This window comes from Augochlora pura, chromosome 10 (genome assembly GCF_028453695.1).
Source record: "Augochlora pura isolate Apur16 chromosome 10, APUR_v2.2.1, whole genome shotgun sequence".
Lineage (NCBI taxonomy): Eukaryota > Metazoa > Arthropoda > Insecta > Hymenoptera > Halictidae > Augochlora > Augochlora pura.
The window spans coordinates 23588666-23616001 of NC_135781.1; the positions used below are offsets into that span (position 1 = coordinate 23588666).

At 32.6% G+C, this 27336-nt stretch overlaps 7 protein-coding genes across 11 annotated transcripts in view; 4 read left to right on the plus strand and 3 right to left on the minus strand.

Moving 5' to 3' along the window:
• Window positions 1-340: 340 nt before the first annotated feature.
• Window positions 341-4919, plus strand: Armi (probable RNA helicase armitage). The gene is made up of 7 exons (XM_078192100.1): window positions 341-478; window positions 555-1412; window positions 1574-2456; window positions 2547-3319; window positions 3575-4144; window positions 4227-4472; window positions 4551-4919. The coding sequence occupies exons 2-7, from the start codon at window positions 585-587 to the stop codon at window positions 4914-4916; spliced, it is 3666 nt and encodes a 1221-aa protein (XP_078048226.1). The 5' UTR covers window positions 341-478; window positions 555-584; the 3' UTR covers window positions 4917-4919.
• Window positions 4920-5031: 112 nt separating this feature from the next.
• Window positions 5032-8005, minus strand: Eif3e (eukaryotic translation initiation factor 3 subunit E). Of its 4 annotated transcripts, none has more exons than XR_013494928.1 (10): window positions 7765-8005; window positions 7583-7699; window positions 7263-7424; window positions 6986-7108; window positions 6670-6902; window positions 6470-6587; window positions 6167-6378; window positions 5844-6081; window positions 5384-5471; window positions 5032-5310 (listed from the first exon to the last, which is right to left on the minus strand). XR_013494928.1 is itself a non-coding variant. In XM_078192102.1 (9 exons), exons 1-9 carry the CDS (start codon window positions 7852-7854, stop codon window positions 5442-5444), a joined length of 1323 nt encoding a protein of 440 aa, XP_078048228.1. In that variant the 5' UTR covers window positions 7855-8005; the 3' UTR covers window positions 5032-5441. The 4 variants fall into 4 exon arrangements, 2 of the variants coding, with proteins under 2 accessions (XP_078048228.1, XP_078048229.1); XR_013494929.1 differs by having other exon boundaries at window positions 5814-6081; window positions 7765-8003; XM_078192102.1 differs by having other exon boundaries at window positions 5032-5471.
• A 733-nt stretch (window positions 8006-8738) lies between these two features.
• Uqcr-c1 (Ubiquinol-cytochrome c reductase core protein 1) lies at window positions 8739-11461 on the plus strand. Its single transcript, XM_078191661.1, has 7 exons — window positions 8739-8891; window positions 9322-9540; window positions 9615-10000; window positions 10072-10265; window positions 10370-10539; window positions 10607-10861; window positions 10926-11461. Exons 1-7 carry the CDS (start codon window positions 8823-8825, stop codon window positions 11064-11066), a joined length of 1434 nt encoding a protein of 477 aa, XP_078047787.1. The 5' UTR covers window positions 8739-8822; the 3' UTR covers window positions 11067-11461.
• On the minus strand, window positions 10866-13710 carry Mob3 (MOB kinase activator 3). Of its 2 annotated transcripts, XM_078191664.1 has the most exons (6): window positions 13275-13710; window positions 12900-13050; window positions 12602-12829; window positions 12425-12540; window positions 12156-12353; window positions 10866-11327 (listed from the first exon to the last, which is right to left on the minus strand). In XM_078191664.1, the coding sequence occupies exons 1-5, from the start codon at window positions 13317-13319 to the stop codon at window positions 12198-12200; spliced, it is 696 nt and encodes a 231-aa protein (XP_078047790.1). In that variant the 5' UTR covers window positions 13320-13710; the 3' UTR covers window positions 10866-11327; window positions 12156-12197. The 2 variants fall into 2 exon arrangements, with proteins under 2 accessions (XP_078047790.1, XP_078047789.1); XM_078191663.1 differs by having other exon boundaries at window positions 10866-12353.
• Window positions 13711-13856: 146 nt separating this feature from the next.
• Window positions 13857-18316, minus strand: Letm1 (Leucine zipper and EF-hand containing transmembrane protein 1). Its single transcript, XM_078191660.1, has 7 exons — window positions 18137-18316; window positions 17294-17745; window positions 17037-17207; window positions 16654-16968; window positions 16095-16562; window positions 15582-16019; window positions 13857-15510 (listed from the first exon to the last, which is right to left on the minus strand). The coding sequence occupies exons 1-7, from the start codon at window positions 18192-18194 to the stop codon at window positions 15124-15126; spliced, it is 2289 nt and encodes a 762-aa protein (XP_078047786.1). The 5' UTR covers window positions 18195-18316; the 3' UTR covers window positions 13857-15123.
• A 1007-nt stretch (window positions 18317-19323) lies between these two features.
• Window positions 19324-22113, plus strand: LOC144475738 (protein DPCD). The gene is made up of 6 exons (XM_078191944.1): window positions 19324-19518; window positions 20079-20315; window positions 20962-21122; window positions 21386-21588; window positions 21686-21919; window positions 21987-22113. The coding sequence occupies exons 3-6, from the start codon at window positions 21059-21061 to the stop codon at window positions 22089-22091; spliced, it is 606 nt and encodes a 201-aa protein (XP_078048070.1). The 5' UTR covers window positions 19324-19518; window positions 20079-20315; window positions 20962-21058; the 3' UTR covers window positions 22092-22113.
• A 515-nt stretch (window positions 22114-22628) lies between these two features.
• The window catches only part of LOC144476036 (uncharacterized), a 41906-nt gene continuing 37198 nt past the window's right edge, over window positions 22629-27336 (plus strand). The window contains exons 1-2 of the mRNA XM_078192567.1: window positions 22629-22792; window positions 24979-25054. Of these exons, the coding sequence (XP_078048693.1) occupies window positions 22770-22792; window positions 24979-25054 (99 nt within the window). The 5' untranslated portion in view covers window positions 22629-22769. The remainder of the gene's footprint in view (window positions 22793-24978; window positions 25055-27336) is intronic.

Sequence of the window (27336 nt, forward strand, 5' to 3'; positions counted from 1 at the left end):
ATAAGGTCCAGCTATGCCCTAAATATTAGCGCCGTCGATTGTGTAGAGTGATCAACTTTTTGTAACTACATAATGTATATGAGTGCATCTGAGCGTGCATCAGTTTTAGTCTGAGGCATCTCAGAGTTGTTTAGTACTATTAGTTGTCTAACGTGAGAAATCACGTTCGCTTCAATGTCTCCTAACATTTTACAAAATAATTTTAAACGATAGTTTGTAAAATTATGAATTCTTCTGCATTGTCATCTGGTACTTTGGGACATTCATCAGGACAGAGAGCGTCCGGATCACAGGATTCGGAACTAACCTCTAACGGGAATCAAACATCGAAAATCTTAAATCAGATGAAATCTGAATTACAAGAACAAAAGCAACAAAAACGTCTACTTCGAGAGTTGCACCTGAAACGTGTTCAGTCATTGAGAAAAGAACTAGATTATATTAAAGCAACAGAGTGGAGGTATCAGCCAATTGATCGGTATGTTTAAACTGTAAACATTTGCTCCTTGATATTCTTTTAAAGCATAAAGTATTAATTACAATGACGTTTACAGGTATATGGATAGAAATAATAGAAATTGAACATGTTGTCTTTAATATATACTTTTGCAAAGTACATTGTAGGAGATAAATCAGCCACTAAAAGTAATGACATAAGTGAAATTGACAATATTATTGCTCACATTGAAAATATGAAAGAAGATATGCAAAAAGAGGAATGCTTTAATAAGAATTTTTCACAAAAAAGTTCTTACAAAATTGGAAAAGTTACTTTTGTTTCAACTGATTATGTGATGATTGATAATTTGTATGTATATGATAATATAAATATCTCTACAGTAAATAATTTAAAAGTAGGTGATAAAGTTTATTATTTGAGCTTTAAAGAAGATCCAGAAAATAAATATAAAATAAAAAAAATTATTTGTACAGTAGATAAATCATGGGATGATATGGTTACAGAATCTCAAATAGAATCTAATGAAATAGAAATATTTAGTAAATGTATGGTTGGAAAAGTAGTTGAACGCAAAAATCGACAGTTAATTGTTGAACCAAATCACATATCTGTTAATTTGAATAACGTGCAATCAGAGTTTATTCCTGTAATTGGAGATTGGTTACAGATAGAAGCAGATGTAAAGATTAGCAGTGATAGCGTTGATTTGAATGAAGAAATCATAAAGATAAGAAAAATACAATGTTTACGATCAAAGTTGGACATGGGAACCATAACTAGTTATGACTCTATTAAAGAAATTGGTACTATTGACAAGGAAATTGTCTTTAGTAAAAGAATATGTGATTCAGGTTATAATCCTTGTGTTGGAGATAAAGTAGTCAGTGACAGTATTGAAAGTGACCAAGGACTTTATACGTGGCGGTCATTGACTGTTCTTCCAATAGTTCAAGTGAGTTGGAAAGTTTATATTTATTTTTGTTTTAACAAGTTCTCAGAAATCTGGGACAACAAACGTATTAAAAGGATTTATAATACTCACTGTGATAGAGAAAAAAATCTATATTTGGATTCTATATCTATTGTATATCTATATTTATATCTATATTTTAGGTTTCAAGAAAAAATATTCTACCAACATTATGTAATATACCTGAAATGAAACAAAATTTGAATGAACTTGTGAAAGATAAATGTGGAATAGTAATCACTGATAACTTAAATATTGATTTAAATGTGTTAGAAGAAAAGAAAATAACTGTTACAATAGAAAACACAAGTGACATTCCTTGTGTATTGAAAGGAGGTTGTTTCACCATAAAGAAAGCTCAGTCTCAACTAGAATTAGTGCAACCAACAGAACTCGATACAATTCTGACATTAAATCCTTCAACTACATTGACTTATATATTTAAATGTAAAGCAAAATTTGTTGGCACAAGTGAAGAACTATTTATTTTTAATTTTAAAGATTTTGAAATTGGGAGAGTGTTTCTTATAACAGTAAAACCTTTAAATACTGAAAAGAAAAGATATTCCAATGTCAGTAATAATAAAGCAAACAAGTATTATACACCTGATTCAGATGAATGGAATCAATCGACATATGTTCCAGGCATTCGGCCATATAAACCAGCATCGTTTATTAAAGTACGTAGTACAGTATTCAAAGTACCTAAGCATTATTGGAATTTAATATTATCATGTATGAATGGAGAAAAGTCGCAAATTGAATGTATACATGATGTAGAAAATGCTGTACCTGTTCTATTAGATAGACTTACCTTTCAATCATACAAAGACCGATTTCATGCTTTACTATACTTCGAAGAAATTACTCAAACAATAAATCTACAACAATACAGCATTGAAAGTACAATTATGAGATCTTGTGGAGAATATTTGGTAATGGAGGTGCCTGGTCTTGCTGAGAGACGTCCATCACTTCTTATTGGTGATAAAGCTATAGTATCCTTCAAATGGGATAATTCTCAAGGTATGCTTACAGTTACTTAGACACTCGATGTTGAATTTTATAAACAAACATATTATATTTGTCTTATGTATCCATTCATATTTAAAATAGGGTCTCGGAAGTATGAAGGGTTCATTCATAAAATTACAAGTTCAGCAATTTTTTTGAAATTTAACCAGAAATTTCATGAAGAATATAATAGTGAAGATTGTCACGTGGAGTTTAAATGTTCCCAAACTTCTCTACAACGATGTCACAATGCTATTAACATAGCTACTAATCGTTTGGGTCTGAACTTTTTATTTCCAACTTGTGTAATTGAAAAAGACTCCCAACTGGAACTTGAAGAAAATGAATTATCAAGCGAGATAATCCCGAAATTGATGACTCATCAAAGAGCTGATTCTATATCATCAGAGTCTTCTTATACAAGTACTAATACATCCATGAGTAATAGATCTAGTAACACATCAAACTCATCCAACAAAATGTCAGTTGTAGAAAGATTATTTAATGTTAAGTCAGTAGAAACCAATCCAGACAAATATTCAAAGCAGACAACATCAATTCCTTCTGAAAATACTGAATTGGAACCATATATTTCTCAAGTGAGAAAACGAAAATTGATTTGGTTCAACAAAAGCTTGAATTACTACCAGAAGGAAGCTGTGAGAAACATACTGAAAGGACATGCACGACCATTACCTTATGTAATATTTGGACCTCCTGGAACTGGGAAAACCATTACGCTTTGCGAAGCAATTGTGCAGATATTTTCAACAATACCAGGCAGTCGACTATTAATTGCAACACCGTCTAATAGCTCGGCCAATCTGATAGCTGAACGACTGTTAGATAGTGGAATTCTTAAACCTGGTGACATGGTATTTCATATTCACATCATGACAATCAAATTAGTTGTGTTTTTTTAAGGGAGCATTCTGGTAGTAGTATTCCTTTGTTAATTTTGAAACATATAGGGTATTCGAAACCCTATTTTTTAAGAAACTAAATTTTTTTATACTCTTGAGTTAGAATACCTCCTTAAAAAAACATTAATTTGTAGTCTCATTCTTACTATAATAGTATGTATAAATAAAGTCAACTCGATCATTATTTAGAGTTTGTCTGTTTAATAGGTACGGCTTATAGCTCATCACTGTTTGGGCAGTGATTTGATACCTGACAAGTTATTACCATATTGCGCTACTGCAGAACTAGCAGAAGAGGGAACACGTGAAAAGACAAAGTATAATGGAGAGGGACCGAGATTAAATTGTACTATGAGCACACTTGGACGACATAGAATTACTATTGGTACATGTATCGCACTTGGAATATTGCATAACATAGGTTTTCCTCATGGACATTTTACTCATGTGCTAGTTGATGAAGCTGGGCAGGCTACAGAACCAGAAATTATGATTCCATTGAATTTTATACATTCTGATAATGGGCAAGTAGTGCTCGCGGGTGATCCATTACAACTTGGCCCAGTTGTACAAAGTAACATAGCCAAAAACTTTGGTTTAGATGAATCATTTTTAGTGAGATTATTACGACACTTCCCATATCAAAGAGACTCTAATGGTTTTCAAACTAATTATGATCCACGTCTTGTCACAAAATTAATCATTAATTATCGAAGTTTGCCAGAAATTGTAGAATTATCAAGTTCCATGTTTTATGACGGTGAATTAAAACCACATGTACGTAAATATATAAAAATACTGTATACTGTTAAAATTATACATTATAAATTATTAATAGAGATTTAATCAAACAATGCAGATATCCTCCGAAAATAGTAAAGAAGCAAATCTTTTACACACATTAGCCGCCGAATTACCAACAAAAGAAGGTTCACCACCAGCTATAATTTTTCATGGCATAGCTGGAGAAAATTGTAAAGACTATGACAGCCCTAGTTGGTATAACCCTGAAGAGGCTACACAGGTATATCTTTATGTGCTGAAATTGTACAAAAGTGGTCTTCTGCCAAGTGATATTGGAATTATAACTCCTTACCAAAAACAGGTTAAACATTTGAATTTGAAAATTTCGAAAATAAATTAAATTATTTTATATCTTATTTACTTAAATTTTTTCTTGTAGGTTCTCGAAATTCGTGATTTACTTATGCAATTTGATGTGGAGTTACCAAAAATTAGTAGTGTCGAAGGATTTCAAGGCCAAGAACGTAACGTTATCATCATCTCAGCTGTTCGGTCTTCTCTGAAAATTTGTGAAGATGATAAATATTCTCTTGGATTTGTTGCTTGTCCCCGAAGACTTAATGTTGCAATTACACGTGCTCGTGCTTTAGTAATAATTCTTGGAAATCCAAGAGTTTTAGTTCAAGATCCATATTGGAGAGATGTCTTACAATATTGTATCGATCATGATTCTTATACTGGTCTGCAGTTCTTACTCACACCACCAATAAATTTGTACAGCCGTTTTGCAGATATAATGTACTAATTTTTAAAAATTCAGTTTTTTTTCTGTACATGCCATATTATATACCACATTATTCATCTTGTATTACTCATTTTTTGTTCTTACGGAGAAATGACATCGTTAATAATTATTAAACTGTTCTTTCAAAGCGAGTTTATTTTAAAGTATGTAATAAAATTTTCTTCAAAACGTTCGAAGTGAAGCCATTTTCAGAATTGTTTAATTATAGAATAAATAGGTTTTTTTTCAAATTTATGTTAAAAAAATTCGATGTGGAAGGTATATAAATTGTTTTTGCTGTAGATCATTATGGTACTAGAAATAGTATTTGTATAGCAATGTATATACATGCATTATATTCATACAATATTCATGCAAATATATTTTTATTCTATTATTCCATTTTTTACCAAAACTGTAAGAATAAAAACATATTCACGAATATCTTATTGTGTAGTTTTTCCGGATCTTATTAATGTTCTGCTTACAGTTGAAGGTAATTCAAATGCCTTCTTTAATGGTATCCCTGAATATCATATTGTGTTGTCACAAATCCAGATTCCAAGAATTTTTATACTGTAAAAAGATTCAATTTTTTTATAACATATGTAAATAATTTAAAATATTTGTAAATACAACGTTTCTTGGATTTAATTTATGTACAGAATTATTCGATATCTAGATAATATCTTATGTATTTTATATATGTTACTTTATTTATATTATACGAGAGTGAAATGCATAAATTAACAATGTAATAATTAAAAAAGAAAGTGAATGAATAATGATTGAAGAACTTAATTGAAGTTTCCAATGCAAAACATGATTTTTCTATGAAGAGAATTGATTTAAATTAATCGAATGATTGAAACCAAGCAAAACGCTGATATGTGAAAAATGATTATGAATGATACTAACCTTATGTAGTTAGTTCCACATTATACTTACGGGATCTTGATTTTTAGCTTTCAGTTTACGTTCAATCAAGTTTTCCAACGCTTCACTTCGCACACTCAGTGTTTCAATTTTTTCAACTAATTGTTGATATGGTGATGCAGGCTGCCCACCCATTACAACATGACCTAGTTTACTGTCTATTTTGGCATCTAATCTTGCATTACGTATTAAATTAACGATCCAACATTCTGCTACATCTGCTTTCATATTTAATTTCTCTGCTAACATTCTATAAGACAAAAGTATGTTATAGAAATATTGGAAACATGTTTCTCTCTTATTTGTAATACATGTATGAAATTATGTTACTGTACCCAATACTGATACACTGATGAATACGACAAAATGTCTCAAAGATCATTAGACGAGCATTCTCTACAAATTCACCTAATAATGCAATCAAGAAAAAGTCATTAAATACAACAGTTTGACATTCTTGTAGTTTTTGCCTTGCTCCGTCAAAATCAAAATTGACATACAGATGTTCCAAAAATTCTGTAATTGGGTCACGGTATGTATACGATTCCTATTAATAAGATGAAACAAGTTAGATCAAAATGATGATATGTTACATATTATAAACGTAAATAATACAAGGTTAGTAAAATTTTGTATACCTGTTGTATTACTTTTACAAGATCTTTTAGTATTGATCGCCTAGAACGATTGACAATGACAGCTGCTGCTAAATATCTCAATATATGAGGACACATTGTTTGAATAGCATTTAGGTAGCTAAAATTTTGTATAAAGTTTAATTTTTCTTTTTGTAAATGATATATTATTTAATAAATCAGCAACAGAAATCTATACTTACTGTGGTCTATACAGAAACATTTCTATAATCAAATCTCTACCTTTCACATGATTGAAAAATACAAATAAACTCCAATGAATGAGCCATGTACGCTGTTGCAATATTTGAAGAGAATTTCCTATAACGTTACTATCGATATATTCTCTTAACTTGTTCACATCCTCTAATGCAGTTTCCCAGTTTTGTACTAAAATTTCTGATGCCAATTTGCCCCAAAGAACATTTAAATAATTCTAAAAATTAACAATGTTATTTATAAAAAAACCCACCAGTTTTTCAAAAATAATTGTGCATATTAGATTCACTACAATCATACCTTATCTGTTGGTGGCATTATAAGCATATAGAAATATAAATATGATGTCGAAACAGAGTAGTTACCACATTCATAGCGATATTTTGCTAACTTCACAAAACTATCCATCATTTCCACTCTAAACTATTAACATATAGTAAATAAATTAAACACTTACAATGTAATACATTATTTTGATGAAAGTAGTTTTTGGTAAAATAATATTATTCTCTAACACATAATTTTTTATCAATATAATTAATAAATATTTAATGCTCTAATTTTAATATCTACTTACATCAGATTCTTGAGTCAGATAGTTGTTTAATGCTTTAGAGTCTCGCATATTCTCCATCTTCTTCATAACTTCCTCATTATTCATAAGAGCAACAACAACTGATACATTGTTTTGTAAAATACTAAGTTCTTGAAGAACCTCTTGTCGGCGTGCTTTTAACTCCTACAACCAAAATCTTTGTAACTGTGTAATACACATAAGTCTTTATAATTGTGCAGGATTTCAAGCAAAATATACAATCGGGTCATTAAATTTTAAAAGACGAATCCTAAACTAATTATGATATCTCCTAGTAAAGTACTCATGACTATTAGTCCTACCTCTGGTACTTCCAAGTTAGGATAAAGTTGTTTTCTGATATCAATAGTGTAATCTATCATATTCGTCTTACTGAGAATGTCGAGCTTTGCCTGAAGCAGTTCATCCTCATCGTAAATCTGAAAATTAATATAATTATAACCAAAAAACACATATGGCTAAATGATCTTTTTGCGTATTATACCTGTTTCGCAGATAAGAACTCCAAAAGAGGAAATACTAAATGTCGATCTAGATATTGACCTATACGTGAAGTCAAATCGAATTTCGCCATTTCTATATTTCAAGAAAATTCACTGATAGCACTTTTAATCACAAAATAACTTAATTGAAAGGGACCGACCACGCTCTAAATATGTTGTATTTAGTATCAAAAAGTATAAAATAGATAGAACAGAAAATGACTGTACATATAATGTTCTTGCAGAACTTCCACTTATCGGATTCCGATGTTGGGCTTATACCTTCGTCCAACTTCGCGTGTATGGTCGTTCGACTTCACGGAGTCGCAACTGTATAATAATTTTTAGATAATTTCTTGAAAAGTAGAAGTAAGCAGTTAAAATTTATATAATAATTAGCAATTAACGAGCAATTTTTTTGTTAAGTCATACAGTTTTATGCATTATGTTAGAAATTTCGTATTATTAAAAGCTGCAACCTTTCATAAAAATCCCTAGACATCTTTCGGATATTTCTCAAAGAGGATAAGTGAGCAATTAAAACTAATCGATGAGCAATTAAAGAGCAATTTTTTAAACTGTGAATCGTTAATATTGGTTAATATGATGAGCCAGCTTCACACAGCTGTTGTCGCCGGATATGATTCCTGAATTGAGAGATGTACAATTGTGTGTACAACTGCATAATAAATTCATATGCATTGAAAAGAGAACTTTGAGTCCTCTAAGAACCAGAACCAAGAAACAAGATCATTGTACATTAATATGTTCTACTTCTCTACACTTCCAGGCAACAGCTAATACATTAGCAAGGATCAATATAGAAATTTTCTTTGTTCTAATTGGTTGACGATTCACTGTTGAGGCAGGAACCACTGCAGATTGGATGGGGCATAAAATGGTAGAAATGTGCGCGCCAGCTTAGAGAGTAAGAAAAGTGTGCAGGAGTAGGTCCTATTAACTGACATATAATGTGTATAGAAGTAGAAGCTCTCTATGTGTAAGATTAGGCAGTTGCGCTTGCGTTGCGAGCAGTGCGAGTTGCGAGGAAATCGAAAAAATGGCGACTCGTCTGCTAAAAGTTAGTTCCGCCTTGCGGAACTACAGCAATAAAACCAGTCTCGTAAAGGTAATCAAATTATCAGTTTATCATTTTTCGACATAGTTTGAATAGCTCGCAACAGATTTATGATGTTAGTAGAATCTTGTTGAGATTTAAAACTCGTGGACTTCATTTGTCCTTACGTAATGGGAAGAAAGTTGAAAATATTAGAGAAACAAAAAAGGCATAATGAATTGCTTTTTAAATGACGATAAACAAGACTGCCTGAATTGACTTCTACTTATGCGATATAATACTTGTGTCAAAATATTATAACCTCGATATGTTCAGCTCACTCCAAAGATAGTGTTGCAGTGATCTGCTGCCACTGAATTTAGACACTTCCAAGATACAATTGATTGATATGCCTAAACTTTACTTATGTTTGCTTTTGATTCACTACAGGATCATTTTCTGTAAATGAATTTTAGTACTAATTTCAATGATTATTTCATAGACACAAAAGCAATGGAGGTCTACAGCATCTTCTCTGAAAGAAATCCTTCTCAATCAGCCTGCAACCAGAGTGACAACTCTAGATTGTGGTATGAGAGTTGCAAGCGAAGACACTGGTGCTCCAACAGCCACAGTAGGACTATGGATTGATTCTGGCAGTCGTTTTGAAAGTGATGAAAACAATGGTGTAGCCCATTTCATGGAGCATATGGCTTTCAAGGTAAATTATACTATTTTTTTTGTAAGTTAAACGTAAATATTCAGAGTACTAATCGAATTTATTAATATTATAAGGGGACTACCAAACGTTCTCAAACTGATTTAGAATTAGAAATTGAGAATATGGGTGCTCACTTGAATGCCTACACAAGCAGAGAGCAGACAGTATTTTATGCTAAGTGTTTGTCGCAAGATGTACCAAAAGCTGTAGAAATTTTAAGCGATATCATTCAAAATTCCAAACTTGGCGAAAACGAGATAGAAAGAGAACGTGGTGTCATTTTGAGGGAAATGCAGGAGGTTGAAACAAACCTTCAAGAGGTTGTTTTCGATCACTTGCACAGCAGTGCTTACCAAGGAACCCCTCTGGGTAGGACAATTCTAGGACCCACCAAAAATATCAAAAGCATTACAAGGAAAGATCTTCTAGACTATGTAAGGACATTCTACGGTCCACCAAGGTAATTGTAAATGATATATTCCCACAGTATTTCTATTGTACATGTATTCTCAAATTTATTGTTTTTTCCAGATTTGTTTTAGCTGGAGCTGGTGGTGTAGCACATGATGCCCTAGTAGAATTAGCTGACAAACATTTTGGTAAAATGACAGGACCACACTACGATGAAATTCCACGTCTCGATGTACCATGTCGTTACACTGGCTCGGAAATTAGAGTTCGCGATGACAGCATTCCTCTTGTGCATATAGCTATTGCTGTCGAAGGTATTGAAACCTTTATTTATTTACATTTCTATTGCATTGTCTGACAAAATTGAATGTTGTCCCTAGTTATTAGATATTAGTTATTTATAGACGTTTTGTTGTAGGCGCTGGATGGGCTGACGCAGACAACATTCCTCTTATGGTTGCAAACACTTTGATGGGAGCGTGGGATCGCAGCCAAGGAGGTGGTGTAAACAACGCGAATCATTTGGCTCAAGCTGCAGCATATTTTGGAATGTGCCACAGTTATCAAAGTTTCAACACATGTTACAAGGTACACGCTACTCTTATAGAATAATATTACAAAACGAGTTCTTTCCCTAAGCGTTTTTCCTTTATAGGATACCGGTTTATGGGGCGTGTATTTCGTATGCGATCCCTTGAAGTCCGAGGACTTCGTTGATAACATTCAGTCTGAATGGATGAGATTATGTGTATCAGTCACCGAGAGAGAAGTAGAACGCGCGAAAAACATTCTCAAAACAAACATGCTTCTTCAATTAGATGGAACGACCGCGATTTGTGAAGACATCGGTCGACAGATGCTCTGCTACAACAGACGCATACCTCTTCCCGAACTTGAGGCCAGGATAGATGTAATTAATTTTTATATATTAATTTATTTTTCATAGACTTTTTATAACAAAAAATTCTTTTCAGAGCGTAACGGCTAAAACTATTCATGAAGTCGGTATGAAATACATTTACGATCAGTGTCCGGTGATTGCAGCTGTTGGTCCAGTCGAGAATCTGCCTGATTATAACGTAATACGGGGAAGCATGTATAGACTTCGAGTATAAACGAATTCCTTTAATAGAACTTAAAATGAGTCAGTAAAAAGAACACGACTTTAAATTGAAACTACAACTATATAGATCGTTTTACTTACATGTGAATCATTGTTATAATTTGTCCCAGAATATTTGTTAAGCAACTTGAAATATATCATGTAAGTTTTCATGTATATCGTAGTTTCACTTTAGTAATTGTTCAACGATTTGTCTCCTGTCATACGTGTATCGCCAAGGTTCAATAAAACAATTGATCTGTAGGAAGTACATCTTTTGGTTCGTAACATGCAAAAGGAAACAGATTCACGTTCAAAATCGGAATCATTTGTCGTTCGTAATATTTGTTTATTTTTTATTTCCTAGTTCATTATATATAATAAACAAATTTCCATAGTATAAACATACTTATTGTTTTATTGCTTTAGTAATTTGTACTCTTTCTATTCTTGTTATTCTATTTCTTTCTTTTTTATTTCGGTATATTTTATTCCATACAAAATTGTTACAGTTCTCAATGCAACTGTTAAAATACTATACGCAATTATTTAAGAGGCGCAAAATTATATATACAATTATATGCTTTTATGTAGTTATAAATAATGTAAAATTGTTTCATGAAATTCAATATCTAAAATCATGATTATTATGGATGTAGCTAGAATTTATTGCTATGACTAAATATCCACAAAATCGTGGATGTAAAGCTTCCAAAACCTTATTGATTAATCCTCAGGTTTACACTTCAGTTTAAGTAGCATTTCGCAAACGAATGATAATAATAAACGAATAAATGCTACATAGATCAGAAAAATTTGATTTCAAATTGAGAAATTATTTCTACCATACTAATGGAACTCCATTGACATTATTATTGGATTATGAATTGAAATGTTATACTTTAAAGCTTTTTAATGAGATTTATATCTGACTTAGTAAATTCTAATAAGAATAATTACCAAAATTGTAATACTTATTTGTAGTACTAAATTGTATACTAATATTTTGTTTTATTTGGATAGTAACCAATTTTTCTAATTTCTTTCAAAATGCTAGGAAAAGAGAGCTCTTGTCTTTGTACTTATATTGAAAGAATTTTACCTCCCTTTAATTTGGTTACTTATATTTTCCTAAGTTTCACGACTATCTAGGATTATGCGATGGTGTCTGCGTTGGCGACGTATCCTTACAAACTTTGGCAGTCATTTCAGCCAGTGGCTCTAGTTCTTTCGTATTTATTAATTCAAATTCTGTTACAAAATAGTAGAAGTGTTTATAGCATGTATTTACATGTGCTTCCTGAAACAATAATAATAGTAACAATGAATTAATCCCAATGAAAATATTTTTAATAGAAGCATAAGACTTACTGCTCCAATAGCCACAATGCGATCGAAATGATGTATATAGACATGAACAAACACTCTAAATAAACGAGTTAAGATTTTTCTACACAGCGGTACAAATGTTTTTGGAAATGGTACATCTAAAAATTAATTTTGTCATAAAGTATAAAAATTAATATTTTTAATGTTAAAACACAGTACCTGTTGAAACTGGAAATATATTTTCATTATTAATTTGTGTTTCTATCCAATCCATAAGGAGGCTAACATATTGCGGTGCTGGTAATGCAGTAGGCTTTTTATATTTTTCACCATCAGCCCATAAATATTCGAATCGAGCACCACCACTCATAGTGGGACAAGACGCAGAATCACAGTATTCAGAAATAGTACCATATATTAGATTTATTCTATTAAAAAAGTCCACCACTGAAATTATGATATTAAACATTAGAAAGAAATAGTATAGGTATATGTCTTTGATGAAATCATCAAGTACCATGAACAGCGATCCAGTCATTAAGATCCTCCCCAGGCGGTAGTTTTACAACGGACCTTAAATTAATCCCAGAATTAAGGGATGCTTGTGCTTGCTTGTGCAAAGAATATCGCAACGTTCCGTGTGCAAATTTCTTCTTTGGTCTAAATGTCTATAATATCGAATTAAAGGAAACACAAAGTATTTTATACAATACCTATAACTTAGTAACAGCTTACAACCATAAGATATTTAAATGAATTTAGATGAATAGAATCATTTTTACGAATTCAAACCTGTCAGAACGAGTATGTGCGAGAAAATAATCAATAGCACTGTGTGACAGGTTAGAATACACGTTTGAATGTTAATTAAAACAACGTACAGAGAAATTACCTTTCCTTTTTGAAAGAACTCCATAAAGCCGCCTAATGCAGTCATTGCGATTCAAGTTACACTTACGCGAAACTAGCGAATAATACACAAATACTGAGGTAACCGGCAGAGCGAACCTATTTCAGTCTATGTCTATACATATATTACAAACCGGACAACACTCCCACCCTCCTCAAATATTTACCACGTCTTTTCATTTTATTCTGTCCATGGCTCACGGTTTTCTGTATAAAATCAATTTTGATTTATTATTCGAATGTTCTTTCTTATTTTTGTCCAACTTGAACAGTAGACAAGTCTGATTTGCACTAGATTAATACACGATTGTACTTTCAGAAATTTCTGGTTCTGTCTCACTCGAACATATTACGTATAGTAGTTATACAGTGTATGTATGTAAACACTTTGCCGGCGCTCTTTTAATATGTACCCGGCTGTTTTAAATGAAATAAATACAGGCAATTGCATATTATTGTTACAAACAAATGTAAAAAGGAGCTGGCATAAATTTGACAAATAAAACGTATAAAACGAGTATTATTTATAGATTATAAGACAGTGAATGCTTGAAAATAACAATAATTGTACGTGAACACCTTTAATAAAAATAGTCATACACTTAACTTAGGAGAAGTACTTTTTGAGTAAGACTATTATATTTTCTTTTACACAAATAGTTTATTACATCAATAGGCAGTTTGATGCGCAAAAAGTAAAAAATTAAATGTCGTCAGGGCATCGGATACTATCTATGTTTCTTTCCTCTCGAAGCTGATATAACTATTACATAATAACATATGATTCATACTGTAACTTTGTGCAAGTATATGTACACTACTACATAAGTTTACTGAAATTAGTCTTATCGCTTCCGTTTTTTCATTATCTCGACGATTCTAAGTTGTATGCCTTAACAGTGTTTCATTCTCCTTTTTATTAATTTCTTTACTTTCAATTTTAGTTAAGGTCTAATTTTTAATTTTTCTCTCGTATGCAAGGTAGTGGTATTATTTACTAATCAAATGTTGTATGCCTTACGTAAATATTCTCTTATATATTCAATACATACACATAGTGGACAATATTCCCTGTTCATGTAATGTACAGTTAATAAAATTATGTTATCTATAAATGTACATTATACTTTTCCTCAAACCTCGATTACAGAGGTTCATAGTTGCAATTAATAATTCTGTAATAATAGTCAATAATCAGACAGATGGAATGATTCCTCACAGTAGTACAATATTTTGGAATTGAGCTTCGTTAAACAAAAAACAAAGTGCTCATAAAATAATTTCATTGCTAACTACATAATTAAAGTATTGTCACGCACAATTTAAAGAAAAATCCTTTTTCCGTTATCAACCAAAAATTTTGCAAGCAGAATAATATTTTTTTGTGACCAGCACAGTTTGCAATTCCCAGAGACCTAATACCACGTTGATGCTATTAAATGCATCGCAGTCTTAATGAAAAATTTAAAATCTGCTATAGTAATAAATACAAAAGTAGGATGAAAGTTATTATTTTAACGTTTTTAATAAAATTGTTTTATGTTATCAAAGATAGATCATGTATGTGTCATCGTTTCATTATGAAGCCTGTTGAAGCATACATGTAACTATTGTAGTTATTCTAGGAAGACTTCCATGTGTCCGAAGTCTTCTTAAAACACTTCCACTATATCTATATAGTGGAAGTTTATATATAGAAACCCATTTGCTAAAGAAATGTATGCGTGAAAATATTTATAGAGATGATAACGCAATATCGCCTTCGATTAAGGTCTGATATAAAGATTGTATTAATAATTACATACATTAATTTATAGTTTATTGTGCGGTGATCATAGCTGTTTCGAGCCTTCCGCTTTTTTCGTCGTCGGTGGGACGCCAGGGGTTAACGAAGGATTTCTCACTGGATCGGAAGAGGAGTCACTCTTAAGAACCGCTTTTTCTCTTGCCTGTTCGGGCGACCTTGTTCCATAGTCTTCGTCCAATTCCTCTTTGCCAAAACCCTTTTCAGTAGTTACTGGTGTAGCAGGAACAGGAGATTTTGGTGCAACATACTTTTCTTGAGATGGCTTTTCCGTCTCAGCTGTCGTGTCCTTCTGCAGTGACTTCTGTATCTGTTCTTCAACTTCCAATATCTCCTCTTTATCAATTAATTCGATCAGTTCGTGTACTTGCTTCTTACTCAACTTAATATCTTCCTTTCCAATTAATTCCACTACCTACAAACGGGTGATACAAATTTATATTGCGCTTTACGAAAATATAACTTTTAAATAGCTATGTATATTACCTTGAGAACGTCTTCAACCTTTATAGCCCCGTCCCTGTCATCATCCATTTTTGCTAAGATTTCTACTATGCGATCTAATCGATGTTCATCAGGTACATTTTGAATTTTTTTAATGGCTGTAATAAGTTCTTCTATCTTAACCAATTCTTCCACACTCTTTGCAGAGGGAGACTCTTCTGTGTCCGTGGTACTAGTTTTCTGTTTAAGCTTTTTCTCAGATTCCAGCTGTTCCAGAACCTCGTCCATTTTACGGATCATCTTATTCACTTTGTTGAATAATCGTTTAGCACCCTTGGACTCCTTGATGTTTTCTATGTCCTCTTGACCCTTTGCAGCAGCTTTAATCTCGTGAAGCTCTTTTATGTCTTCCTGATACTCAGCCATTTCTTCCTTCAGTTCCTTCAGCTCCTCCTTCTCCACCGACATCGTCTTCTTGTCCTTTAGAAAATTGTTCCACTACAAATAACAATTCCACCTACTAGACTAATTCATAAACAATTTGTTTGTACAAACCTTCCCAATGCTATCTAAAGCCTGCTCTAGTACTTTCACATCTGTATTTGTAATTTCATCAGATTTGTACGCAGATACTGTTGGTTGTGGGTCGACCTCTTTCTTCTCTTGTCGCTCTTCCTCGATCTTACGTTCTTCCATCTTGATGATCTCGATATTCGTCTTATGATCCATTTTACCCTCCTTTTCACCGATCGCGCCTTGAGTACGCGCAACAACTGTGTCAGGTAAGGCTGAAATGGTAGCCTTCAACTTGTCCGACATAGGTATCGTCTCTGGAACCATCAGTGCTCGCGAGAGAAGCAGTAAAGATGGTGGAACCTTTTTGTTTAAACTGAGATCTAGCCATTGAAACAATTGTTCCCTTAATTTGCTCTCTGGCAAACCGTATGCCCTCATTCCTCTTGCCCTGCAGGCTTGTTGCAACTCGCTTCTAGTCAGAGAGTCGATACCTTCTTTCTCTATCAACTGAAAAAGTGTGCAAGTTTTAGACAAGATGGAATATATACGTTACAAGACGTACGAGAGGTAGAATTCTAATCTGAAAAAGACTGAACACCTTATCATCCGCTGCGAGACTTCTGAGTCTCATTCGAAGCAGAAATCGTAAGAAATTCGTCGTTCCTAGAGTCTGTACATCTAGAACTCTACACAGTGCAACCAATTGTGGTCGGGAAAGAGAATCTAACGTAATTTCGTCTTCGAAAAGTTTGCTAAATTGCATAATTTCTTCGTTCGATGCTGTGGTGCCGGAACTCCGAACTTTGTAGAAAAATTCTGCGAATTCTTTGGCCTTCTTTGACTTGTAGTCTGATGACTGTACTGCCATGTCGTCCAATGTTTTTTGTAAAAATTTAGCCATCTCGATTTTGATCTGCAATGAAATACTTAGCAACGAAGTTCGGATGAAATTATTACTGCATAATAGAAATAAATTCTGACTTTCAACGCTTGTTTCAATTTATCTTCTTTTTCTGTAGCTGTTTGGAAGGTAGATGGTAGCATGCCAGGGAAAAACTTGATAGCAATTGGCAACAGGAACTCCATAAAAGGAACGATGATAAAAACAGAGAAGGGAATTAGCCTGAACATATCTCCAGTTGTTTTTATAAGCTGAAAACAATTATAAATCACAATAATTGAGTCAATTAAATGTCTATTTAGTCTGTTAACATATAAAACATCAATTGTTAAATTACCAATCTGTGCTCCCTTCTACTAAGTTCTTTGCCCTGCAAAATTCGCCAGACTAATTTTGCTGAAATTTTCATGTCCAGACCTAATAATCTAAATCCGTGGTAGTAATGAAGAATTTCCCCCTTGACTTTTTGCCATAGTGTTGTTTTCTCTACTACAGCTTTTGTAGTAGACTGAGCAATAACTCCCTCTGTCTTTTGTTTCTGATCCTTTTGTTCTTTGATATTTTTCACTGTGTCCTCTACTTTGGAAGATGATTCTTGTCCATTCCATATTGGTGTTGTATAGAATGTGCGAAGTTGTAAATGTGATGTACTTATAGTATTACATTCTCCTCTTAGTTTGGATTGTATCAACAATCTATTGTTCCATGAATCTTTTTTACCAGTGTAAATGAGTGCCAAGCTTCCATTTATTTGATTGGTATTGTACCATAATTTGAAATAGCCATATTCTGTAAAATATAAATAAATAATTATTCTAATGGCTGTGATTCTCAAGAGGATATCATTTTTTAATCAAAATTCTTTGTTAATATGCTATCGACGATAAAGTTGCTGCTTAATAGTGTGTAGTATTATATCGTGAATATACGAAACCGCTATTATTAAAACTTATTTCACAACATAACCTACTATTTAAATAATTATGTAAATTGTAAGTCTAAGAAAGTGAAAGCATGTGATCAACATGGAAAATTTTGCCCATTTCAAACAGATATTAATAGTTCTACTAATAAATTCATGTGTTATATAAATATTATGTTCGATACGTAGAAAGCTCGCATTGGAAATTGATAGACCATAATTCCACATTTATTATAGAATAGAATGAATTGTACGTACGTCGGATTGTTTTACCATGGCCAACTACCATTGCTTTTGTATGGATCAAGGTATTCATCTTCTATTAAAGTGTTTCTTTCGTGATTTTTGTAGTTTTTTAAAGCCGTGTTTCCCTGCAAATATGTGGTAAAATACGGCCATCACACGTTTTCCGCCTTGAACATAGTGATTGGAGATCAAAGATCAGCTGCTCGTTAAACTGGTTTTAATATTACTAGCATTACTTCGGTTTTGTGTGCCACTTCACTAAAAATACAGTGCACTAGCTTACAGCTTCAACTCAACTCCCGCATGTCTTGCACGTGATGACTCTGGGTCGCAATTTGCTAAGCAGTCGGAAATGGAGACAGAAATTGCTTTGTTTTCATTGGCTAATAATTGAACGCTAATACAGGATGCACTGTAGATTGGATAGACAATAAAATGATGGGGATACAAACGCTTCCTTAGAAAGGAAGAAAACCGTGAAGAAGTTGATGCTATGTTGGAAATATACCTCTTATACCATATAACATATACCTGGAGGCAGTATGTAATATGGAATTGCTGAACGTGTAATCAATTTTTATAAACAGACATAGTGAAAAGAATCGAAAAAAGAAGTCTCAGTACCCTTTGTACTTATGTACAATTCTTCTATTAATTTTCTTCTTATTTATAATTTCATATATTTATTATATTTACTTTTTAAATAAAATATACATAATAGTGATAACATCATTTGTTATAATTTACTGATAAAGATATTTATTATTAATTGTAATTCTTATACTTTAATAAAACAGTGAGTACATTATTCGGGAAAATAATTAGGAGAAATAATGAACATATTATTTCTGAAGTATATAATTTTTTACTAATTGTAATTTTTTATAAGTCGTGTAAACTTCTTCATAATTTTGTTACTAATGGGCCTGCGTTTGGACTTTAAGAAATATGCACTGAAAACGATGAGAAGGGACAAACACGTTCCGATCCATATCTAGGAAAAGAGACAGATCAACCACATTTAGAATCTATCTCTGTCTAAAAATTGGTTACATATCAGCAGATGCTGCCTCTAGGTTATAATATGACATATGTGTTCTATAATATACATATATTCTACTAGACATATGAATTGATATGTAGTAAGTAGGTAAAATTCACTGATTCGCCATTGTAAATTAATCGAACAGGTTATATACAAAAGATCACCAATGAGATAAGTGAGAGACTGTTCAACGTGGCAGCCCTCTACGAACAGATGCTTGGACTAAAACGGAATCGAATGTGCAATTTGTATTATACATTCGACATTCAACAAGTGCGGTCTATACGACGCTCCGTAACATCGAAGTACATATTCAGACACTCAAGTCAATACGCATACTACCAGTAAGGTAATATTCAACAATTTAATTGTAATTGCTAAAACTCAAACGTACATTTATTTGCCAATCGCGATACTTTACTATTGTACCAACTACGATACATACGCATATTGTCCAGTAATAATCTCTATGAACAACGTAAACGTACCAACGAATTATTGAATAAACACATAATTGTACGTCAACATCTAGAATCATTTTAACCATACTCCGTTATCCAGAATACTTAATTATTAGTGAAGAATTGAATATTGATCGTCATCACTGAGTGAGTTGATCGCTGCCCCATGTGGCGTAGCCTCGCAGTGACACGTGAAATATTCAATATTTTAATAGAGAACCATCAAAGGAATTCGCGTTAATTAATTAGTACGACTACTCAAATATTTAGCCAAATACACCATACCAAGTCGCTGCCTCATGTGGCTGAGTAATTTGGTGAACTGTTAAATATTTGTTTTACAAATCCACCATACCAATTCGCTGCCTCATGTGGCTGAGCAATTTGGTGAATCGCTAAATATTTCTTTTCTTTGTTATCAACCTCCATGGTTCTATTTTGTCAATAGATGTAACAATCTTCGAGTTTTAAACGGAGACTACGTAGGAAACAGGCGGGTATTGGGAAAAAGGCAAGGGATTTGCGGTGGAAGAATCGATGTATACAAGAGCTAGGGAAACGTCTCGCAACAGAGAGTTTAGCTTATATCACACCTCCGGATTCCCCTACTCCATCCACGTACGATCCAGTCGAAACAACAGTCAGATTTGCGGGAACAACTCAGAGATCCAGATGATTATTTGTGGTATTCCGAAGATTTTGACTTACCGTTATTATAATTAATTACTTGTTAAATAATGATAATAAATTCAATTCATTTTGCGCATTAAATTCATTGTCCTCTTTATTTCATTAAACAATAATAATTCCAAAATATTAAATAATAATAAATACCTTTAAATATCCCGAGCCGTAGCCGGTGTATGCAGGTAGGCTCAAAAACTCTACAGACTGCCTTCCCTATTTCGGAAGACTAGTGTATTTCTCGCTACCCTAGGAAATAATCAACCATTAGTTTTCCATCATAATAATTATAATAATAATAATAATATTAAATAAATAAATAAATATTTACATAATAAACTGTTACGGAGCCCGAGGGAACGTAACAGTAACATTAAATAAATTTGGTTAATATATATAATATATATTAATATATACATATTTTCTAGCAGTCAGTTAATAGGAGTTCATCAATATCTTTATTAAATATTAACAATTGCTCGATGGTTCCAACTACCGCATTACATTTTTAGATAATGAAAACTTCTTTGATTTTGTCCTTTTCATGTTTGACATACGTGAAATGTAATAAAAGTTAGCTGTTTTTCATATCTGCTTCTCTCTTAGAACATATATGTATTAAGGCTTCCATTGGTTTACGATTACAGGGATAAAAATCTAGGAACACTAGAGGCTACACAAAAACACTATGTATGTATGTTAAAGGCAGTATATGTAGTTGCTAAGTAACTTATTTGTGTACTGATGGCGGCTGAACAGTGGTTGAATTTAATTCGAAGTGCTCAAAAAACAGCAATTATTCAAGATGGTAAAATAATTTATTATTTCAATTAATTAACCCTCTTATTAGACATTTATTCAAGTTTCATTTTATCAATATATTTAAGATGTTTCAATATAGTTAGTAAATTCTCAACCTTTTTTCTGCTATTTAATTTTATAACCCTGAAATCTAAGTTTCGAATTTAAATAGGTGCATGTACATTTTTCAATTTATAATAATTACTAGAATTATAATTTTAATAAATTATATGTTTGAGAAATACTGTGAAGGATAATTTTTAATTTTAGGGAAAAGGAAAATCCATTTTTTATTCGATAATGGCAGAGAAATGGTAGAAGAATATCACTTAGAAACAAATGTGTTAGTGCGAAGAGCATTCAAAGAAAAAGGTAACTTTGGTCAGAATGTAGGTTGGAATGTAGAAATTGGAGATCCTGAACCCAGACAGAGCAATATCGAAGTCTGTGGTATACAGGAAAGTTCAAATGCTGTACGTGAAGTTATGTTACAGAATTGTAAAACGTATTCACTAAAATACGTTTAAAATTGGTTAGTACATCTATTAACACTCTACATGTATTTTCTAGCCACTTATTTCTAGAAGGATAACAAAGACTTTGCTCGAATGGCGTATAAGAAATTTACCATATCCACTGAGCGTATATTCAGTAAATGCAGAAGATGATGGAACAATAACAATTCGTACCAGTAATAAAAAGTATTTTAAGAAGATAGTAGTTACAGATTTGGAACGCATTGGATTGAAACCAGAGCAAGACAGAATATCTTATAATCATCAGTATAATACATTAATTATTACGGTATGAAAAATATTTTCTTTTCTTTAAATGTATATATATATAAATCTTATAATTCTTTAATTCATAGTACAAAAAACCACCTGCACTCTTGGACTTTGAGAAAAAAGTATTGAACGAGATCTTACAAGTGAAAATAAGTAAAGAAGGTGGTGTACAGTGTCCGACAAGCTAATAAAAATCTTTAATTTCCATTATTTTTTTGTCTCTTGTCATCACCGAAGTCATACATAATACAATTATGAAATATTTCATTTTTTAAAAAAGTTAAAAGAAGAATGATTTTTAGGCCTCAGTAACTCGGATAATTAAAGAAATGTTAATTAACCTATGTAAACGTTATGGATACTACAATGGAAATTGACTCAGCAAATATACAGATGAATATACAATCACTTGCAATTCGATCACTTAAAATATAAATTGAGCATTGACCTTTCAATTTTTCTATTAATATCAATGTTTAATGCATTAAAATTTCGGGAATTTAATACAAGTTGAAGAAGCAGAACAAAATATTTCAAATTTTTTAACAATTTTATTCAAACAATCAAGTTTCGAATAATTGGAAATCTATTATTTACATTATACCAAGTTAATGCTTTAAGTTTGTACTAATTAGTTATTTGAAGAAATATACGTATGGCGTAGAATAGTAGACACGTATTTGATCAGAAATAAGTGAAATTGAATGATATAGTAGCGTGTCGCGCGAAAATCGAGGGTCTGATCGATGGTTCTGCGTCGCGCTGACATCTACTGCCTCTCTGCTGCGCATATCTATTGTGTTAGTGGTTTGCATTTTGGTGTTATGCTTCTCATTTCGTATAAAAACACTTGAATTAGTACGAATATGTCGAAAAATATACCAGACAGGTACGTAATATATTTTTTATTTTACATATTTCCGTCAAGTTTTTACAACCATTTAAACTTGCTTGTTTATCGATCTTAATCGGAGGTCACATTGTGTAGAGGTTATGTCATGTCGACTGTTCTTGTTTTTAATTCTTTGATATCGAGGTAAAGTTGCACTCACTGTGCTATTTTCAATGTTCAAACAGCTGTATAAATTGGAATCTGCATTTTATTTGAAGCGTATCTAACATAAATATTTTTTCCATTTTTTCTACTTCTGAATTTTTACAGTGTGTCACGTGGCGCTTTGGAAAACGAAAATCGAAACGTTCTCAAATATTTTAATGGACAACTGTTAATATTAGAGTTTTGAATTTGAAATTTTAAATATTTTGTAATGCAGCATATAAAATTTTATGAAACTCTCCGCGAGATCGCGCTTTCAGCATGCATAAAGCGGTTGTGTTTTAAATAACAATACATGCATGTATTCGTTTTCCGAAAATAATGTTTCGAATAATTTTCAAGTAACACAAGATTAAATAGCAGTTTCTGTTCATGACATATACTCGCGGTTACCAGGAGAAAGATAAAGTAACATGTTACATTTTCTTATTTATTTCATATAGATGTATTAACTTCAAATTGTCAACGCTGTCGGGCGAAATGTCGCAATGTTAGTATACCTATCTTTCATTGAAATTCACATCATTTTTTCGATCGATTCTGATCGAACTGACATAAACGATAAATACTATTTGTTTATTTCAACTCATGTTCCCCCGGATTTACAGTCAATACCCTCAAATTTACAAAAATTAACAATTGATTAATTGCTATATGAGATGGGGTTTCATCAGCCATATTGTGGCGCTCTCTACATTTTAGAGCGAAGAATTTTGGAACCATATCGCACAAAACAAAACAAACAGTCTTAGGTAATAAATCTGAGGAATAAATAGTTAATAACATTATGTTTGTAATATAATTGGATTCGTTCTAAAATATAGTAAAATCATGTTTACAATCATGTTTGATTTTAATTATTACCACCAACCGCTGTGGTATAATTGTAGCCGGTAATGTAGAACATGATACCAACATGTTAATAAATTCTATAGTCAAACGAGCGTCTGCCAAAACAATACTAATTTTAATAGATGTATTCAAACTTTTCTATAACACACGGAATCAATTTGGTCTTTTTCATATTTAAAACATTTTTTTATTTAAATTATGATTTCATTACTGTAGATTACCGTAGAATATACCTGATTGTTATTTTCGTAATTATAGTTGTACAATCAGTATCCAATTAGTATAAGAACAGAACGTATACACTATCTTACATTATCGAAACTTTTGATAAATTTACATATTTGTATATACCTAGCCCGACACTTTTAGTGTTTTGTTTTGGCGTAGGTACACATACTTTTTTCGTTATACACTTGTATCACCTGTTGCATTTGCCAGGCTCTTTCAAACAACACGTACTTGTATACACATACAGATTGTCCCGTACACCTAGGATAAGTTGCATTGTTAAGACAGTAGGGAAGTTGAAGTATTTTTTCAATATTATATTATATAATATTATACTACACAATATTATATTACATTATGTTATATTATATTTTATATTATTTATCAGGAAAGTGTACCTTCTTCTTAGTTGAATAAGAATGCGCTAATGCTGACGTTGAATTAAGAGCAAATAATTTAATTCTGTATAAACTAGCAGTGCTAAATTAATTTACAATATATCCATCTGTAACAACAACAAAGTCTTGGTGTGATATTTATTCTAAACAGCTATCCCAAAACATCTGATATTTCACGAAAAAAATTAATTGTTATGTGACATGACTCAAAATGGTATCGTGGAGAAATAAATAAATAAACTATTCGATATAAGTATAAATGACTAAGTATAAATGACTAAAACTTGATATATCATCCAAAACAGCTTTAAAAGAAAACATTCTTAGTCTATGGAATTCTATATTATCAAATGTCAGAAAACAAATTAGCAAACAATGTGCACAGCAATGTGCTTGCATATATTTGATACATACAGTTTTCGTAGCTATATTTACCTATGCTACAAATCTTTAATGTTTCGCGAAACTATTAAAGTGTAATGTGATAAATGTTGTAATATATTTCTGAATTACTATATGTATTCGTATTTTCTGCCGTAGGTGGCTGGAATACAAACCTTTTGGCACGGTAATAGAAGGTACAAAGATTCTGCCCTTCAAAGTACCCTTGAAGGAGGTGAGTACTGTTAAAAAATTAATTCTTTCAACACTCGTTCATCCCTCGTGACAATTACAGATTACAGTTCTTGCGGATATTGTATAAATACACAGTAGGGTGAGCCGCCATTGAATATCATCTAGATTCTAAATTATCCTAACAATTTAGAACCAAATTACATCGTAATTTTCTAAAGTTCGAAGCCGCAAAGAAAATTTCATGTTGAACGATTCACTTTAGGTACCGCGCAAGAGATTTATAAGTTTCTTTTTGATATAGCGTGGACATTGAAGATCTTGTCGGCAAATAATAGTCAAGCTTTAAATTGAAAATCATAATCTCACGTGTTTTCAAATTTTCCGAAAATTATAGAAGCTGTACATAGATCTGTTTTAACTTGGTTGCCATAATTAGGTGCGTTTATAGAACAGACCTTTCAGACAATTCTATGGAAACGTAAAGATCGGATAATAAGGAAAGCGAAAGGTTCTACTCAAATATATTCGCAAATCTTATTTCTGGAATCGTTGTCTCGCACTGTACAGGTCACTGTTTTTCGAAACCGCGTTACTATTTTTCCTCTTCTGCTCTCTCTCCCATAGTAAATCAATGATCCTCTTCGCGGGGGTCGCATCGTGGCGGCTTCGAAGTCGAGATGAGATCATATCGAATTCCAGAAATAGAGGGTACAGTTACAATGTCGGCATTTATACGTACCTGTTATGTAGGTATGCGCTCACACGTTGCATGGTAGGGTAGGAGTAGAGTCTATGGTGCAGACCACCATGAACACGGTACGAATCAGTGCACTGGTATAGAATCAATGTTGATTACCTGAAAATTCGCCAACAGACCTCTAAAATACATCTAACAATGTAGTGTACAATGTTGTATCTTGCATTCATACTTATTCTACATTGATTAAAAATTCCATACTGTCTGGGGATATTGCCACTGCGACATTCTTTCTTTGCATTTGTGCAAACGATTGTTGGAAACATTTTTGGCTAGCTTTAATGTCAAGAGCATTTTATTTTATACATGCACTGGCATGCACGAATCCGATAGTTCTCGATCATAGATGCGATTCTTATTTATTTAAAACAAGCATAGTTTGACGCGCATATCTTGTACTTTCATCATATTCGTATTATAAATCATAATAATATAAATAAATATCATAGTAGATACAATTTTTGACCGAAACACCACAAATTGATCAGTGTGACTCTGAAATAACCGGTTCCCAGCTTGTTATTTCGGTTACATATACATAAAACCAAAGATTTGGTACAAATTGCTAAAAACTTTATTATAATAAAAATTACTCAAGGTCTAAGTAAATTTCAATGTTCCAACTTTTATGAAATGAGATAAACCAGTTTCTTTTAGCTCCCTGCACGTTCACTGTTAGCGATCAGCGGAAAAAGATTAGTTAACATGTCTACAGAGCCTAGTTTGATAGAATTACCCCTTGCTACTTGACTGATGACTACGAGGCACTGCTAGTAATTATCGTATCGAGTCTCAAAATAATATGTCCATTATCAAATTTGTTTATAATTGAAAATCTGTTAAAACTGTAACTGTTGTACGAGTCACAAGATTCAATTTTATATACATGAAATATATTAAGAGACCAAGTTATTTAAGACGGAAACACGGTTGGCCGGAAGAATTATTTTTGATTTAGACTTAAAATGACTTGGGCTGCATAGGGTTCAAAACGATTAAAGTGCTTTCCCGTTCTGAGTGCTAGAGGGTTTAGACTTGGATGAATGTTTACAACGCAGAACTTTCACACTGAGTAAAAATGGCTCGTAGAAGAGTGCGCGACAGCAGCACAGTTTGGGGAGGACCGTTCGTCCGTCGATGCTGTTATTGTTATTGCTGTTGGTATCTTGGTAACGGTAAGGTAGGGCAGGAAGGATACCTCGGGCCTCCGGGTGAGATCTCGTATCAGTCGAAGCCAAATTGCTGTATTGTTGCATGCCCGGCGTCGGCCCCGTCCCTGGTCACAGTCCCGGCTAAGATATAAACAAACTTGATGTATGCACACTCTTTCGACCGATACGCGCGGCGGCAATGCTTTTCGAATCGTGAATACCACAAGCGATTGTTTGCCTAGTAGCTGAGCAAACTCCCATGCTGGCTGCCGCTGTGTGATGTATCGTGGTCGTGCTGTGATCCAGCGGCATTCACTGATGTTTCTCGACTTTATGGATAGACGAAGTCCAATGACATCTCTCTCTCTGCTTTCTCTTTCAGAAGCCGGTCTTTCTTTTTCAGAAGTTAGTCCT